Consider the following 19,923-nt stretch of genomic DNA (forward strand, 5'->3'; position numbering starts at 1 on the left):
CTCGAGGCAGCTAATTTAATAAAAACCGTGGACTCGTCGGTTGCACGAGAGTTTGTGGCGAGAATCTGTGAGAGTAGGAGGTCCGAACGAGGATGGAACGCAGAAGGAGAAATCAAAAGAGGCGGAGAAACCGAGTAACCAAGGGGTGGCAGCATGGGGGAGAGAGAAAATTTTTCATATGCTTACTTGCACAGAAATAATGAGCTTGTCCATAAATAAAGAATAGAAGCCGCCTCGCGGCGAATGGGTAATGAAGTCTCTCGTGGATAATTGTTATCGCTGGAAAAGCGTTGCCAGCGTTGCGTTTCCCGCGATGAGGCCAAACGAAACAACTCCCCATTCCCCTCTTTATCATCCCTCCGTTTCGCCAAGCTTTCGTATATCATGTTTTCGACCGGCCGAACATAACGACGAATCGACACGTAGGATTTTTTTTTAAACACGATCAACGATTAACATTTGACGAACAATTTTTCATACGCATATGTTGAGCAATTATTTTTATTTATCGTTGAGCAAGTCTGAATTGGATAGTTTGATTAGCTTACAATGTATTTTAATCATTCTCCTACTACATCGATTTCTTTACATCGATACCAATCTCAGACACACAGTTATCCTCGAATACTCGTGGACGAGCTTAAAATAATCAGAGCATTCCGTTTCGTTCGTAAAATGTTTCGAGTTAATTTCATCCGAAAAGTAAAGGATTCCATTTCCTTTGTGAGAGGCGGGCTCATGTGTACTTAGCTCGGTAGCAGAGCTTCCGGTATCACCTATATGCGATGTCGACTATCGGGCCGCCACGTATCGTGGCTACAAGTCTACGGGACCCAACCTTCTCCACAGAGAGAGAGAGCTTTTTAATTAAACGCTCCAAGGCTGGAGGGGGTGACTCCTATCCTCTTCCACCCTCCTCCCCAACAGTGGCCCGGGAGTTCAGAGTCGAGGCTCGAGCAAGTCAATATCAAATACCTCGGAGCTAGACGGAGTGGTAAGCGCAGAGTAAGCACACCGGAGCAGAGACAGCTAGCTCGATACGATCTCTTTGCGTGGATAAGCTGACTCTCCTTTTCTTCCTTTGCACGCTTAGCTCGTCCTCCTCGAGAGGGTTGCATCGATATAGCACACGCTAAGAAGATCACGTTTTTTCATGGGACACCACGTGTAAATCTTTTTAGTGGTAAAGTAGCAAAGTTGTAAATTATCAAACGGTATATCGATCGATGATGCCAACGCCATCTGTCTTTATTTCCTCTAACAATTTCTTAAGTTGCTTAAGTTTGTTAAGTTAATATTTATATTTGATAGTTAGAATCTTAATCTAAATAGTTAATTACTAACAATATTATTTAAATAAGTATAATATCTTGTTTATTACAATGTTCAGAAAAAGCAATGCTTGTTTATTTGTTTATCACGATAATTATCTGAGAAAATAGGTTTTTCAAAAATTGATAATTATCTCAACTTCAGTTTTGAGTTTTAAAAAGTTAGTCAAAATTAAAGATAATTCTGCTAACTGTTATATATTTAACCAGTAGATAAATAAATAAATAAAAAAATCTTTGAATCTTAATCAAGATTATTATGTATGATACGTTATCGAGGATGAGAGTTCGCGAGAGCAAGCATGCCTCTGATAATCAAGATGCACGAACTGACGAACTCTGCAAACTTAATGTCGCTTTGGTTGCACGCGAATCTCGAGTTAACGATTTCCCCGCATTCACCCGCGAAAAATCATTTCACCATGTGTGAAGAAATGCCATCTTAAAATCCAACACAAATTTCCAATCGGACTTGGCGAATATGATAGTTCAATTCGTTTTGAATAAATATTATATTTCTATTTTTATAAACATTTAAAGTTGACAAAAAGATGATGTTAGAATATATATTTTACAATAAAAAAAAACAAAATATATTTTTATTAATAAAAATACTGAAGAATCTAATATATAATATAATAATTGACAATATTTATCGATATACTAGAAAATTTTTCTTCTTAAAAAAGTACTGCCCTCTATAATTTAATTATCGTAATTATAACATTAAACAATAAAATTTCATTTTTTTATTTTCAATTTTCTTTATTAAATATAAAAAATTTAGTTCTGATTTCTATAGCTCATATATTTTTTACAAATATCTCAAATTTTAATTAAAAAACGCAGAATAGCGAACAATATCCTTATTAATAAAAAAATTAATAAATATATTCCAGCGTTCGTTATTATCTACGATTTAATTGCAATTTTCTTAATACCATAAAATTATAGATGTCGCGTGCAGAGGCACGTTAACGCACGTCTTCTACCGTGTCCGTGAAGCTAAATGATACATGATGGCGAAACGACGCGAAGCAACGCGATGCTTTCCATCTGTTTCGCCTGTTCCCGCGGTGTACGCGTTCTCTGAAAGAGTACGACGAACCTGGTGTAACTGATGAAATTTAGAAATGAATTATTCATTTAATCGCTCCACGGACAATTTACTTCGCGAACGCTCGCTTCTGCCGTCCAGACGAAGATCGGTTTGAGAAACGCAACAAATTTCTCTGTTTAGCCATCGTGAAACTGCATCCACGAAGAAGATCACGTTTTCAAAACTTTCTTTTCTTTTTCTTATTATTAGTCTACATTGTAATTGTTTTCAGTAAAAATATAGATGTTTTTTTATTTGTTCAACAAAAGATTCTTTTTTATTTTTCTTATAACTTTAAATTAAATTCTTCTTGAATATAACTGTAACATCATACGAAATAAAAATTTAAAATATATTATTTTTTGATATTTCATTCACTAATATATATTTAGAATTTATAATAGAAGAAAGTTATGATATTTCAAAAATATATGATCATAAAAATTATGAGAAAAAAATAATTGGACGTGTCGTAAAAATTCGACTAGAAGCATGTTTCAATTATCTCCGATTAAAGAAACCATGAACGTTAGAACTACACGGAAGAGGAAAGGAAAAAAGAACACGTGCTCGCGCGCGTACGCAATGCGTGCATGCGCAACGAGGATCGCAGAAAGAATAGCCAGGTCACGCGATGAGAAGAGAAACGTTTTTTCCGTAAATGGGAACGAGACTGACGTGTTACTGCCACTCTAAGGTTCCTGAACTAATCAGACCGTGGTTTTATTGCAACGTTACGGAGTATTTCGAACTTTACGAGTCGTTTGCGTTGTGATCCCAGCTTTACTCCACGAAAGACTGTCCAGAGACTTAAGAGCAATTCCCTCCCTTCCACAAGAGACGGCAGCTTGTACCAACACCCAAGAGAAACACAGTATATACCCGGAATCGAGGGCTACCGATCTGAGAAACGGAAATCCGAGGAAGAGAGAGAGGAGGTAGACAAGAAAATAAATCGCAATGATCTGCCGCACTGTGGCGGCCTCTATACTTGTAATTGGCTCCGTGAGAGCGCGTCTGTGGCGATGATTGTCGCCAACCAGTCGATATACATCACACGAAAGACACGGATGCGCACGCGCGCGGGCTATTCTCACTGCTGAAAGAACCCCAAACGAGAAACGAGGAGAAGAGGTTGGAAACGTGCGCCAGTCGAAGCAGATAGCGCTGACAAGCGGCCACCAAGAGCCCTCGCGTGCAACTTCGTTTCTTCTTCTCTTGATTCTGCTTCCCTTGCCACGCTCGGTTTCCATCTTTAAAAGGGACTATCGATACCTTCTTTCTCGATACATAGTCTGGCATGAATCGAAGTCGTCACCACTAATTTGGTGTTGATGCGGTATTCCATGCTTTCTTAGTTCAGGATTCGTGGAAACGAAGGTTAGTGGCATAAAGTTGTTGTTATTGATGCGATTAATTTATAAACGATGAAATCATATTGATAAATAGATCTTTACCATTTATAAAAATTTCTAAATTCCATTGTTCAAGATCTTTGTTATCTATTGTCTATCTATTACTTTTATTAAAAAAAAATCTTATGAATAAAGCTGAACAGACGAAGAAAACAAGAGAAAATATAGATAGCAATCTCCACGTGCGATTACAAACACATGAAATTTCAATCGAGGTGAATCGTTACGTAGTTACGAGATGGTATGAGACACCTTTTTTCACCTCGTCAGTATCGGTGCCATGTATGTAGTGGATGTCGGCGTCGGCGAGGACATGGCTTGGTCCAGTGTCGCTAAGACGCATTGCGCGTCGCGCTATCGGCAAAAAGGCCGGCTTTCCAATTGGATTTATTCGCTTAACGAGTGTAGATTCCGTCGCGCCGGCTATGGCCGGGACAAATGGCGCGCGCGTCGTACGCTGCGCTGTTTGTACGAGAGAATTCCGTTACGAGTGGAAAGCGTTGCTGGGAATTGCCAGTGACAACGTTACGAGTTGGATCGGGGAGAACGAGAAAAGACCGATTCAATTTGCATTCGTTCGTATTTGGTTGAAATTAAAGATGACTGAATCCTTCAAGTTTTGCATCAAATGTTTTTTGATACTTTTCAAGACATATTTATTCTTGAAACATTTTGCACATCCATAATCATAATATAGTCAGAAATATAAATTATGGCTTAAGTAATTTCTGAAAATTCAATTGAAACAAAAAAGAAAATAAATGTGAGTAAAATAACAATATTTATGATGCATTGACATGTGTTGAAACAACTAATGGTTGGTATCAAGATTCATTTGACATACTCGAAGTTCATTCCATTTTCAAGAATTAATAGAGATAATTTGGATATTTAAATGAGCAATATTATACAGGTATATTTCCTAATAAAGCAATAACATCATCTAATGAAAAGGCTGAGCAAAAGTCAATTTAAAAAACACCATTAAAACAATATTATTCAAATATCTATTCGAAAAAGATATAAATTTAAATAAATTTCAAAATTATTTCAGGAAGTTCTCAAAATTTTCGAAGTTCATCAAGTTTCATCAGAGGAAACAGAAGTTAGCTTACGCGTGGTTCCGTGATCTGCCGTTGCATCGTTTTACCCAGTCACACAGAAAAAGAGGTGCATTACGTATGGCGATTGCGTCAGGGTGATATCGTCATCGGACAGGGCAAACACGACTTTAGCTTTCTCGGTCGGGGACACGAGCGAGGAGAGCAGAGGTGCGTGTCCCGACACGGCTTGCCCATTAGGTGGACCCGCCGCGGCATCAGATTAGATTCCGTTTCGTTCGTCCGCAACAATGCCAGTGAACCGCGATGCATCGCCGGAACGGCGACGTTCCAGTTAACGTGTTTCCTGGATTCGTGAATTCCCGACCTAACTGGCCTCGTTGGGACACGCATCTTTTTGGTCATGATCTTTTTTTTTTTTTAGAGATTTTGATGGTAGATGTTATGTTTATTGTTTTTATTGACAGAGATTATTATCATTCTTGTGGCTTGCAAAATTTAGGATAATAAAAATAGAAATGTTGAGTTTTTATTATCTATAGTGTTTCTTCTTTTTTCGATAAAAAAGTTGTGAATTATTTTGTCAAGTTTTTTTATTAGTATATTAATAATGTCACAATTGGTTTTTATAAATTATATATATCAAATAAATAGTAAATGTTAAATATAGATTTTATATGATTTATGGTAGGCCATTTAATATTAAATTATTGAAAAAATGTTAAAATGCAAATTAGAGTTGAATTCTTGAAAATATAAGGCATCCAATGAAATACAACTTTTTGTTCTTTCTCTTTCTTTCTACGTTTCCTCGTTTCTCGGTATAAATATTGATTAAAAGTCATTTACCACAAGGAATTACGATTCCAGACTTGAATTTCTAGTTGATATAGACATTAAGGAAACTTGTTTCCAGCAATGTGTTATTCATTTTCACCAAGTTCGTTGTAATCAATCAAACATCCATATAAATAGTGTAATGGATACAAGTAAGGAAACGTAGCAATTAAGAAGATTTCAATGATCTTAAATAACCAATATATTTGCACACCATATAATATTACAATTTACATATATTTCATTCATCACATTACTTTATACAATCTTACTTATCTTAATTATTAAATTAAATTTCTTCTATTCATCGCCATCAATTTTTCCTAACCTCAAACTACAAACATTATCAACCGATTCCCACCACGTACATTTCCCAACACACTTTTACCATTCAATACAACGCCACCTAACACGTATCTCTACCAGCAAAATATCACGAAGCGTAAAGTACATTCGACCGCTTCGCTAATAGAGTACACTGATAAACGACAAGAATATTGTCGCGGATATCGTGTACATCGTCTGTGTTAAAAGCGGTGATGCGGTTCGGTCTTCTACCGGTTGGTCGGTCTACGACAAAAGTGGAAATGGTCTGATACGAGTCGAAGGCAGCGAAGCGGAAGCGAGGCGAAAATCGTGCGCCTCTTGCGGCTCGATAAGAAAGCTTCGAGAAAGCATCAACCGGCCGACAAAAGCCTAGCCGGCGATAAGATTAAGTGCGCTTCGGGGCAAAGGAGCATCTTTTAACCGAGGAACTTTGCGGCCCGACCTCGAAACTCCGATTACGTAATCGGGCCGATCGATCGCAACGGGGACTGTTTCACCTTTCGTCGAACCGCTTTCAAACCCACGATTTTTCTCTTCGAAACATTGAGATCTGATTTTGAAGAACGAATCGGAAACTGCATTAATTTAAAAAATTAATTTTAAATAATGAAGAAATTAATTATTAATTAAGATTAGATGATCCGAATTAACGAATAATTTAAATAATTTCTCTTCTAAGACTTATATAACTTTGAATTAAGTCAATTATTCGAAACAAAAAGTAATTGGATTGAACATTTCAAAAGTACACGATAAAGTCTTAAAAAAAAAAAAAAACAATGCAATGCAATCTCTATACCGTTCATTTCTTCCTTAAAACAAATTCTAAGAAATATTACTAATAATTCTCGCTAAATTAACCAATCCATCTTAACCTGTATAATTAACGTCCTTTCTATACTTGTCCTTTGCCATTAACCAACGTAAATCGTGTAAGAGCATCGTAAACGTAATCATGTAATGGGAAGGTATCGTATAGAGCGGACAATTTTCCCGTGATTCCCTCGCCCTCCCTTAGTTAGAAAGTGCAGTGAATTATCGAGCATCCAGAGGCGTGTCCCGATGGAAATTTATTCGACGGCTTCTAACGTGCACGAGCTAGAGCCCCAGCATTAATGTATCTGCCGTGAAATCGGTGTCCTCGGAATCGTGCGACACGCACTCGATGTTGTTGAGACTTTTTTCGATTCGGCATACCGGTTCGGGGACACGACGCGGCCTCTCGCGGGCTATCGGCATCGTTCGACACCAATCTATGATAGCAGTCGAATGCCGCGCCGCCACCGAGAAGAACTCTAATTATCAACAGGACTCGCATAATCTGCGATCCTATGGATATGTGAAAAAATATATCATTTCTCTTTTAAAATTTTTAAGAGATTTTATTTTTTTATTATTATTGTACCATTTTGATTATTGAGCATTTATTTTATAAACACAATAGAATCCCTCTTATAAATATCTCGAATGTAACATTCAAATTCACTTCTATGTATACGTATACAACGTAATAAAAACCTAGCAAACGAAAAGATATGATCATTAAAAAAATCCAATTAGCATCGCGTATCACATTATTTTAATTACATGTTATCGAAATAGTTTAATTCAACAAGTTCCTTGAGAACAAAGAAAACTTAAAAAAAAAAAAGAACACATTAAATGTATATATAATTACATGAGATTTCTTAAAGAAAAATCAAGCTTCATAATCTATGATAACAATCCATGATAATCGATCAAGACTTACCTTACTAACGTCGACTATCTCGCCCTCCCCCTGTCGTTGATCCGTCGAACTACAAGTCTCGCTCGTCCTGCAACACACAAAAAACGCGCGAATAGACTATTTTCTTTCGTTATCAATGCATTATATTAAATAATTCGAGATTAAATATACATTCTATGTATAAAGAACATATTCCCACTATGCATAGTCTCCCTGTCTCACGTTTATCGCTTTCCTTCTCTATCATTTCAGACATCATTCACAAACAGAAAGTCGTCATTTTTTTTCAACTAAGTTGGATGAAACAGATGCAGAGGAACTTGGTAATAAAGTCGCATCTCGTTACGCGATGATACGGATAGCTGACAGATAGGGCGCCATGCAATTACCAAGTTGCGTAATTGCGCAACCATGGCAACAAAGTAAAAAAGTAAATCAGCCCATGCTTGTTTCCCCGTGATATTACTTTATTAGCGAAATGGGATAATGCCACGGTGTGTGACAAATTGGGAGCAACGCACGCTCGCGCATCAAGTGACGGCCGGAAAAGCGATGAATATTCATGGAGACGGCCGAGAGGAGAGAGCACGGTATGCTGGGATTGCTAGAAGCGCGAGCTACGTCACTAACCAGCACCCTATGTTCACACGTTTGTTGAAACATGTCAATGGTGGCGACTCTATCGTTTATGGCGAGTGGTCAATAGCTCGAAGGAAATTACAGTTATGTAAATGACGATAATCTTCTGAGGTTATCGTTATTTCTTTGGTGAGTTTGTTATAAATTTCTATCTAGTTTAACAAAGTTATGTTGCATGCAAATGTCAAATAAAATATCCATTAAGAATTAAAATTTCGAAAGATACATGATATATTTGATATATTAAGTTATTTATTTCTTCTTGGATAAAACTTTAATAAAAGAAAATAATCTCTGTCAAGATTTCAAATGATGAATGGATGTATGTTTTTTCCTTATTATACAGAATAAATTTACATAAAGGGACAAGGACGTTTATCATACATATATAGATACAATTATCTTTCATCATCGATTGATAAGATTGATAAGAAAAACATAAGTTATCTCTATCATTGGAAATGATATAGGTTATGTATTCTATTAACTTAATTTTTCATTCCGACTTAGTAATTATCAATAAAATTTTAAGATTTAAAATGTTTTTCAAATTAACGATATTAACATAATTAAAGAATACCGTTTTTTCTCCCGGTCACAGCACGTCGGTAACAAAAGACGCGTAAAACGACGCGGCCGAGAGATCGCGTTGCTACCATGCCGCGGACCAATTTATTAACGTTAATAACAAACGTGATTAAAATTTTTCATTCCTTGCTTGTCACGCGTTACGCCCTACTCCTCGGCTGTTCCAGCGTTCCTAATTAAAGTAATAAGCTAGGTCAAAGAATTTACCGTGAATCATTACCTACGGCGCACTATGATTAACCATTCCCTCTCCGACACCTATGGGCGTTGTTAAAATCGCGTGAAAAAAAATATGCTCAGTTGTCTTGCTTCGGTAATTATTTATTACAAGCCGCTATTCGCGAATCCTTGAATATAGTCCTCTGGAAATTTTATCTGAGATAGAATATTCACGAATTAAAGATGATGAAAATATTTGGAAAAAATATGAATTTTATTGTCAATATTGACAAGCTACTATTTTTAAAAATAGATAAATGTTTAAAATTTAATATCTATAAAATTCTTGATCTGAAAATTGCAAGTCTCTTTTTCAAAATATATTATTTTCATATAAAGATTAATTTATACATAAAACATTTACTAAACAATCTCGATCGCGGTTGAATTTTTATTGAAAGTCCAAACTAATCCACTACCGGTTCATAGTATATTACAACATTACTTTGTACCGTAATACAAGCCAATGTTGCCCGATTAACATCCCAGATTGCATAGGCAATGCTCTTTACGCCAATGAGCATATACTTAAGCAGTGAGAAACGATCGAGCCTCGCAAAGATAACAGCGACAACGTTCGCGACGTACCATGTTAGAATACCGATCGTCTACTCTTTTGTTCCCTTAAGCATTAGAAATGTTCACTAATTTACAAATCCTAGAATAAATTCAGTTCAATAATATAAACAAAATATATTTATCTAAAACTTATTAATAATATATTATAATATCATGTAATACAAACAATTTTCATTCATCATCATTGTTATCCATATTTCTTCTCCATTTCTAACCAAAAAGAATAATGTTAAAGAAAGATTATGCTCGTATATACAAGGTGTCACTTTTATTTTTCTGTTCAATGTGTAAATAAAAAAATATTCAATAGTAAGCAATCACATAATCTTAAAACTATTTTTATTTCGCGTAATCCAAATGCATTTTATCAACGTACATTTATGGTTCCGCGTTCTCTTGATCGTTAAACGTCGCGTCAGTTTCGATCGTTTAATTATTCAAACCATCGACGCAGAACCGATGAATATTTTTTGTTATAGCCTTCCTAAACATGAACCGTTGGGCGTAACAGACGTTCACACGCGTAAGATCTCGATTAGACATTGTATAAGTCTTCCATAAACTATTAGACTACTGAAAAGATTAGCAAGCGACGATTGTGGATTGTGATTCGATTAATTATACAAATATCCGTTGATGGCGCGCATGCAGAAAGGAAGTCTTAATATTTATAGTTCCGTTTATGATGATAGCTATTAATTTGTTTTTTAGAAATTACAAATCACTGGTTTTTGTATATTGTATAAAGTAGTACGTGAGTTACTCTTTAACGGTTACTCTTTCCGCAGTCTTGTTATTAATGTATAATTAAATGCAATTCATTATTTATATTTTATGTGAAGTGTCTTGATTGGGCGACACTGGCGCTCTATTCAAATACCTTAATTATTTTTTTTTGATAAAAAATACTACGTAGTTATGAAAAAATTATATGAAATAAAAAAAAATATATATTTATTTTATGATTGAAATTTTTTAATGGAGATTTAATAGAATTTTATAATTTTTGTACATAAGAAAATAACACGAAGAATGAACCAGAAAATGATCTATAATATAGAAGAATTAGGGTAATGAATAAAATCTCATTAATCGGAATTCAGCATAAAATGTAGATGTACCTATAATGAAAATTTTTTACTGATAGGAAAATTTCTCATCATACAATATTATTGAAACTCTTATTAAAATTTGAATGAATGAAAAAAAAGTAATTTAGTATATTCTTCGATTTAAATCTAATATTATAATTAACACTATAATGCACACCAAAAATATTATTTTTATATTTTCTTTTTTATTAAATCTAATATTTTTTTATTTTTAAATTTTCCTTTTACAAATCGTTATAAAAATATGGACGAATATTTATTAACAAGCTAGAATTCATGTAATTATGTTTAACTTCGATAGAATATAGTAGCTACAGCATCTATATTGTTGGTCGCGAGACACTCACTCCGGTAATTAAGCGGTAATGAGGTATCGTCTGGCACGGCGAGTGGATAAATAAAGTTCCAAAGGTCGATGTGTATATACTATACGGCGGAGAACAGAGGAAAAGGAGAAAAGGTTCTAATGGAATATAAATCTTGTAACTGCGTGGGGGTGGAGTACGTTTATCGTTGAGTGCGTGGTCGAGATTCATTTGTAAGAGCGTTTATTGTTCGTCCATTGCGGTTTATCCGTGATCGATAAAGATGTCGGTGAGGATGAAGGAACAAGAGGGTTGTGTTAATGGATTCGTTATTTCAACCAAAATTGTCCTTCTATAATACATAGTATATTTTTTTTATCGATTAAAAACGATAAAAATTAATTTTCAAAAAAACATTCAACATATTCGAAAAATATTATTATTACCAGGTAACTTTTCACAAAATTTATAATAAAAATGTGCAGAATATATAATAGAATACATGTATTTTATTTCAGATCTACGTTCTGCGTCTTCAGCTTAATAATTTCTTCATAGAGCAGCATAACGAGACGTGTCAGGCTGTTTAAAGTTGTATCCAAGTATTACGACTAATCTGTGAACTTTTTTCTCGTGGAATGATACTGCTGAGAACTGTTTCCGTGTTTCGCTCGTGGACCACCAGTAAGAGGATTATCTCGGAATGGCACCGGTCCTCTTATACCGGTCGTAAGTATTGGCACTGCAATCGGCTTTGACAACAGTAAATGGTTAGTACACTTTGATAACACGAATCTAGCTTGTACGTTTGCTCGAAACACTTATCGGATTACTATACTACGGATTACTTGTGATAAATAAGATCTAATTGTTGATGGCCAATTCAAGTACGTGATTTGTGAATAAAATTAGCTGAAAAATTTCCAATTTTTGAAACTTTACTGTATCAATCAAAAGGATTGAAAATGTAATTAGTACCTCTTCATTCTCTCATTTTAAATAATTAAATATTTCGAAAGTCTAATAATTATTTTCATTTCAAGCATGAAAAAATCTCTTCAATAATATAAACTAACCTCTTCAATTTTTTTTTATAAATTCTTAATCAAATGAATATTGTTTTCGATATGAAAGTAAGAACAGTTTTTGCAAATCAAAAACATACAGTATGTGAAAGAAATTACTACTCTCGTTCGCTGATTTAGTTTCGGTTCATAATGTCGTCACCAGACTGGTAATGATTGGTATCGTGCGGCTGAAACCTGTGAAACCGCGCACGCGTAGATTGATAGTTAGGAACGAATCGCTTATTTCTCCTTCTCGCGCTGCTGTGCAGGAGGAGCATATCGAGCAAGCGACGTTCTCTCACGCGATTGACGCGACACTTCGTGGATCGTAATAGACTAGTCGGTAATTTCTTACTAATAACCGTTTCGGTTTCTTTTCTAGACTACTAGCAATAAAGTGAACTGCGTCTCGTTGCGAATCGGCTGTGATCATCGCATTTCTTGTGGATACACTTTGAGAATTGTCAATCTCCGTGAAATTTTTGTGTGGTTTTGTGTTGGAGATGATTGATTCGAAAGCGGTATTGCAAATGAAAATGGTTCAAGGAAATAGAGAAGGTTTGGGAATAGAATAGATTATGATTGAAATAAATTTATGTTGAATCGTAATTCTCTGCTGCACAGAAGCATTGATATAAGATATTTAAATGATAAAAATATGTACGATAAATATTTTCCAAATAATGTTTTATTTTTTGCTTAAGAAGATAACAGAGAAAGTTTACGAGATGGAAGTCGGAGTCAGGTTGTGAACAGATGGCAATTTGTATTAGATGGAAAAATGAGGAAGGGCTGGATCAAAGTCCTTGCGGTTGGAATGTGCAAAATACCAAGCGTAGCTGCACGCACGGCCCGGAATCTCAGTGCACGGAATTTCTCCACGATTTCCCTCAATGTTCCCTGTTCTCGTAATATCCTCATACTAGAAAATTTATATACATTTCTTAAATCATAGAATTACTCTTGCATCAATTTATCTAACCTTCTACCATCATAAGTGTGCATAACCTAAAAGCAACAAAGTTGGAGAAACACCAAATCCATTTATCGTTATTGTCATTCTATCGTTATTAAGCTCTTAAAAAGCAAACTTTCAAAAAATATATGGCTTGATTCACAGTTGCACGTCGGCTTTCAGGAGAAACAGATGTTTGAACGAAAGCGAGCAAGTGGCTAATTGACTAACGAGCTATTCGTGGCTCGTACAACATTAGCCGTCATAGTCAGAAAATATTGAGAGATTGAGAGAAGAGGAAAAACGAACAAAGCAACCGACACGGATAGGAGAAAGACGAAGAAGAAAAAGATCGTCTAAAGAAAAGAGAATCGCGAAGATGGGCGATCCTGTTCGAGTAGTGGATTGCTGGGCCAGTGATGGTCCTATTGCTTTTAATGTAATCGAGCCGGGCGTCCTTTATCATTGCGAGAAAAAATGGCCATTTAATCACGGCGTTTCTCAACGTGGGGTCCGTGCGCACCCCTCCGGCGCGCCGCCTCGAGAATCATTTCGATATTAATAGCGGATGGTTTGACCGCGTAATATGAGGAATCGTTGGCGCACGCGTATAATATCACTCGGTCGTGCCAAGCGGCTCGAGGAACACGAATGTTACACGGCCGAGAATGACAAATTAATCGTCTGCTTGGTTGGACCTGCTCAACGCATCGAATCCTGTAGCATAGCTGAGAGATATTTAGTGGTAGGAACATTTTGTTCTATACGAATCGTGCTATACGGAAAGAAATTAATTTATAATTGAAAATTTTAGGTTAAGTTTGGAATATTAATAGATATTTCATATATATTAAATCCACGCCGTCATAAAATATTTAACATTATTTCTACAGAAATACAAAGCGTAGCACATATCTAACTAGGAATCTCATCAACTGATCACCTGCAATCACATTTCCAAATAGAACATCACGGTCGGGTAGTGCTGCAGTCAAGGAGGATTGCGGCTGCTCGAGCCCGTTACAAAGTCGGCAATTATCGAGGAGTGGCCCCAGTCGACCTCTTTGAAAACGCGCGTTATTCGATGTCCTCTCCTCCGTCACGATGGATGCACTCGCGGTATGCCGTGATGTCACGTGGACTGAGCAGCGTCGGGTCTCGTAGGTTAATTTCACCGCGATAAGATCGTATGAGCGGATTACGCGGCGGAACACGATCGAACACCTGTAACGAACATGATTTTCTTATGAACGGTGGAACGGTCCGCGTCCGGTTTTCCCTCTATTTGAGAGTTATTCGATACGCCCGATATTTTCTCGATATCCATATGAGCATTAATAAATGGAGAGACGGAGAAGAGGAACTCACCAGGACATGCGCGCGATTTTTTCAACACACGATGGAGATTTCAGGTTATACGATCGGGGTTAATGACTGAGGTGTAGTCGAGCGGTCTAGGAATACCGCTGAGTTTTCTTATCGATCACATCTTGATTAGGAAAAGCAATGGACCGTATGAAACTGTTGCACGAGCATTGGAAATTCGTAATATGCCTTGATATGCTTGAACTGGAAACGATTTAAATCGTGGAATTTATGGAATTGATGGTATTCCAATCGACGTTTACATGATTATATCTTTATTGTACGTATAATACTATTGATTTATTTTTATAACTGTCTTCGCGTTCTCATATTTCTTAAAATATATATCTTTATGTTAAAAGCAACACTTATTTATTAATTATTGAAACTTATTGTTATAGGATTAATGGAAAAGGGATGGTCTTTTATAACTAGAAGAAAAAAATACTCGTCAAATTATCTTCTATACGAATTATAATTAAATGATATTCATACTTGTTTAAACATTCTGCTATTCTTATACTTTTTATCCAAACTTTCAAAAATATACTATCACGATTCATAAAATAATATCTTTTACAGAAATATCTATTAAGAACAGGTGATGAACAACTATTTGGAAAAAGTGGATTTGGAAAATCCGACCACCCACAGCAAATTTGTGTAGGCGTTGCATCAGTGCTCGGCCGAGCGCGGATAAAATAGTGAGGGAGAACCGGTACTCTTCAAGAGTCATTCTATTCGAAACACTTTCTCTGGATCGTCAATTGATCTTAAGGACACGATTCGATTCAGTTCAATGGTTATGTTCACCGTTCCACTATTTTTCATTCTTCAATATATCAATAATATATAATAATACATCCATTTCAATTTACGTATATTTTTAACATTGCGATTTGATTGAAATTTTGATTTTGATTAAAACAGAATTACAAAATGTTTTCGAGAATTGGATATTATACGTATAGATAATTCAAGTGAAATATCGAACATAACCTCAACGGAAAAGGATTAATTAAAATCGAAGACGAAGGAGAGTTCACCCGGTGCACCACAAGGCTACGATATTCCTGTTCCTTTTGTCCGCACGGATCGCTGCTTCGAGCAGCCGAGCTGAAAGTGCCAACGATTAATAACATGATACGCACGCAGTGAGGATCTCTCGTACTCGCCATTAGTCGTAGCCGCACTCTTATCGCGGCACGGTCTCTCCACGGTTACGGTCACGATTTCGGAGACACTGGTGCGCAACCGACCGTGTAATTTACTGCGAATCAGCGTCAATTTAGCGATACTCGACTAGATCATCGCCAAGCTCTTTTATCTACTTTGTTCGAGTAGATAGAACTCATTGGAATTATGCGAAAAGCGGATTATTGGAACGACTTTTTAAGGTTAAGTTAACAATGCAAATTGAAGAACTTTTCGAGAATTTAAAATTAACATATTTTAAATAATATAAGAATAAAATTCTTTTTTAACATAAGTAATTGTATAATTTTCATTTAGCGTTTAATTTTATAATATCATTAATATGATAAAAGTTATGATTCACGAAGCATTTAATTTTCCTATATTACGAGTTAATATTTTTATTTGCAGAGTATCAGTGATAATTAGAAAAGAGAGGAAACAGAAATGATATGAAATCATTAGTAGCAAGATACCAGTGGTAGAAAGGAAAATATAAGATAACAAGGAAGTAAAACGGAAATCATATTGCATGCGTCTATCTTTAAACTCTTCTGATAGAGACGAGTGTACATAGGGATTAAATCGTTGTATGAAACTCCACCTGTGAACAACATTGCACTTGACGGCAAAAATCCAATGCCACGATTTTTCATGCAACATTGTGAGGAACGTATATAGCGCTTCCGTAATATTACCTCAAAGATTATACGGAACAGGATACTTTTATTAACCTATCCGAGACAAAAATCTCGTCAGCGGTCGTAAACTTCAAAGTACCGACGATAAGAACTGTGGGGGACACGAATCGATATCAAGGCGGTGTCCTATAGGGAAATTCTCTTCATGGAATGCGGACTCATTGCCCGGCGTTATAAAATTAAGCATCGCGTTTCAACATGCAATCACGCTGTGTGCTACCAGTTTCTCGCGATGATTCGTTCACAGGAGAATGCAAGCTGATTGCCTGGAACATTATGATTGTGGTATACAGGATGAATATTTGCTGATTTTTAATTTAATAATTTTTATCTAACTTATCTCTGTTGATTGAGAAAGTCGAGTTAACTCGTTATCTATATTGTTAATATTTCAGATTTTATAATTATACATACATACATATATATTATTAAAATTGAGGTTAATACAAGCAATATATATATATAATATAATAATAATATATTAATTATGATTATGAGTGAGAATTATATTTTTAATATAGTAGAATCATCGAATAGATCATTACATGAATTCAATCGAATATCAGGTTTTAATACCTCGTGGGATTAGGACAGTGAAATGTTGCACGTTATAGCACTGTCTGGGAAAGGATCATTTTCGTTACGTAATCGCATTGAGTAGGCTAGCTTTTGCACTTCGTCTGCGTCACGGATATGTCGGTCCACTGTTGGATTATTAACGCCTGTTTTTCTTGATAGTTCTATAGTAATTTGTATAGCCTGATGTCATAATGTGAAACGTTTGGAATGTTGACAATGGAAAATTGCCAACAAGAATTATTTTTAGATGATGCTTTTGAATTACAATTTGATTTTATGCTTCGAAATGAAATATTTTTTTCTTTTTTGTAATTGATTAAAATAAATAATATATATATTTATATAATATTTATATAAATATATAAATATTTCTCTGCTCTTTATATGCTCTATATATATGAAATAGGTATAATTCCTCCTTTAGTTTATGGAACGAAGATCTTATAACTTAAATATTTCTCAACAACAAACAAACTTCTACTCGGTAAATACTCTGTCTTAATGACTTTATTATGAAACTAATGTTTTGAAACGCACGCGAACGTGTCGCCATTTTGATCGATGTGTCGTTATTGTCATCGTTGGTGGCGTTGTCGTCGGTGATGTGATTTCTTGCACTCGATTCTAGCATCTAGACTGCTAATAATAAGTTACTAATGGAATCCCGGCTTACGTGGGCGAATCGATAAATTATCTTGGCAAAAGCTTATTGAACAAGTTGCATTGCATTGTATTATGATAGTCATTAGAACGTTAGGTGCAATTAAAGCATGTGTCATAGTAACAGAATTTTCAGCGATTATGTATAGGTGAATCCTATCTAACTTTACTTTGATGACAATAACAAATAAATATTATTGCAAAAATAATATACAAAACTTAAGATTTCTCTTCGTTACATCATTCGATCTAAGAATAGATTCAAAGAATATTATTACAAGAGTGAAGCAGTAACCGAGGATTCACAGCCAACAAATCCAATTACAAGGAAGCCATGCTGTGAAATCAAGCATCGCTTGTAATTGTCATAATAAGGACTATATTGTTGCCGTGCGTCAATTACGCCAAAACACGCGTAACACAAAATGTAATCGGCTCCTGTCATGCAACGTTAATGGTTCACGTAACGTGTTAAGCCGTCTTCATTTGATATTTCGCGATTGCCAGTTTTACATGCTGCCATTTCGAATCAGTTCACATGAAAAGAATATATACATTATCAATAGTACTATCAATAGTGAATGATTTGATCGATTATACAACAAATTATTTGACAAAAATTTTAATTTCGTAATTATTGAACAGAATAAATATATATATATAATTTTTTTTTTTTTTTTAAATCTTTAATCTCATTAAAACATCATGCATTTACACCCAGAGAGGTTAAAAGCGGCTAAGATATATACAAGATATATTATATATCGTATATGGATTAACGAAATCTAGAATCTTCGACTAGAATTATTTTCTGCGTACATTATTAATATCGGATTCGATCGATCCCGAACTAGGACTATAAATTGATGCCAGCTACTATATTCTTTAATGTTTGTTTCGTGCTGGCGTATAACTTGAAAAGATTACCGTATATCTGCGCTTTATTAAGATAGCGATGTAACGTGTCCATAGAGACGCGTATAGTATCGGTTTAGACGCCGCGAGTCTACGGAAATTCCACGATCCGCGCGTGCGCAATCATATGCCCCGGGGAGTCGTGATGCGTGGTGCAAATGCGCAATTTACTCGGGAAATCACCGACCTCTCAACTTCGTCGCATGCGATCCATTGGTCGAATAAAATTTTGTTAAAATATATCTCAAAGATGAAATTACTTTAATATAATTACAATATTACAAAGAATTCGATATTAACATTTAATATTTTTTAATTTTCAAGAAGGTTCCAACGTCTAATCAAAGATAATCTTTATCCCAATATTTTTCAACAAAACAATTTTAAATTCATAACAATGAATTCTATATTCTATTTTTCAAATTATTTCTATATCAATTTAACTTCTAGAATTTAATCTAAAGATTATTGGAAACTGATCTGAAGTAAAGCATATAGAACGCTAATATCGTTACAGTACATCTTGTAAGCGAAATTAATAGAGAATAGACAAAAATCCAGCAGCACTTTGTAATCACGGAATCACCTTCGTCGTTCGACCACCCTCAAGATTTCCGCACGCAAACCGAACGAAGGCCACCAAGGCCTTGGAGAACTGCCGCGTAAATCCGTGTCCGCCGGGTAAACGGAGATACAATTAGGATTTGCCGGTGAAAAAGAAGCGGGCCTCGTTCCGCTGCCAGTGCAGTAGTCCGTGCTCTTCGTGGTCTTATATCTGATCGCAAGGCGGGGGACATTTTACGACTTGGACTTTGAATCGAGCTCTGAACCTTACTCGAAAAAATCGTGATCACGCGTGCTTCTGGGTGTTCCGGCTCGTTTGTTCGATCGATCCAAGATCGATGACGGTGTGAGTTGTAGGTTAGGTGAGGTTTCTGAGATTTCTAGTTAGTTGGAGGATAACTTGGTGAACTTGGAGGTTCTTTAAGTTGAACGATATTTATATATATATTTAAAATATTGTAGTATAGTAATAATCAACATCATTAATATTTTAATTTAAAGTCATAAATTGTTTTCTGTGTGAAAAAATATTTTAAACATTTATTAATAAGAAGAAAATTGTTAATTAAACAATGTAACGATCATTCTCTATCTTCCATATGCGTTATATGCAGAAAGATACATTTCGACATCCATATGGCGATGTCATGAAATGCAATCCATATAGTGTCAGTTGATTTGG

The 19,923-nt window shown here is 35.4% G+C and overlaps 1 protein-coding gene and 2 long non-coding RNA genes across 11 annotated transcripts in view; 2 read left to right on the top strand and 1 right to left on the bottom strand.

Annotated features, from left to right (window-relative positions):
• Positions 1-19,923, bottom strand: part of LOC116414448 (uncharacterized) — a 169,354-nt gene that overhangs the window by 31,003 nt on the left and 118,428 nt on the right. For all 4 annotated transcript variants that reach the window (XR_015293011.1, XM_086911288.1, XM_086911290.1 and 1 more), the window contains one exon: positions 7,821-7,887. Coding sequence is in view for 3 of the 4 variants with exons in the window: in XM_086911288.1 (XP_086767414.1) it covers positions 7,821-7,887 (67 nt within the window). In the remaining variant the exon portion in view is untranslated. The remainder of the gene's footprint in view (positions 1-7,820; positions 7,888-19,923) is intronic.
• On the top strand, positions 3,423-5,679 carry LOC116414454 (uncharacterized). The gene is made up of 2 exons (XR_004224989.2): positions 3,423-3,810; positions 4,900-5,679. It is a non-coding gene; the product is annotated as an uncharacterized LOC116414454 (long non-coding RNA).
• On the top strand, positions 12,337-17,485 carry LOC105735506 (uncharacterized). 6 transcript variants are annotated; one of them, XR_015293015.1, is made up of 6 exons: positions 12,337-12,866; positions 13,013-13,216; positions 13,447-14,008; positions 14,078-14,908; positions 15,030-16,025; positions 16,234-17,485. It is a non-coding gene; the product is annotated as an uncharacterized LOC105735506 (long non-coding RNA). The 6 variants fall into 6 exon arrangements; XR_015293016.1 differs by having other exon boundaries at positions 15,211-16,025; XR_015293019.1 differs by having other exon boundaries at positions 12,337-13,216; positions 14,078-15,430; positions 15,559-16,025.

This window comes from Apis florea, unplaced genomic scaffold, assembly GCF_048593485.1.
Source record: "Apis florea isolate Af1SG1 unplaced genomic scaffold, ASM4859348v1 contig_3203_pilon, whole genome shotgun sequence".
Taxonomy (NCBI): domain Eukaryota; kingdom Metazoa; phylum Arthropoda; class Insecta; order Hymenoptera; family Apidae; genus Apis; species Apis florea.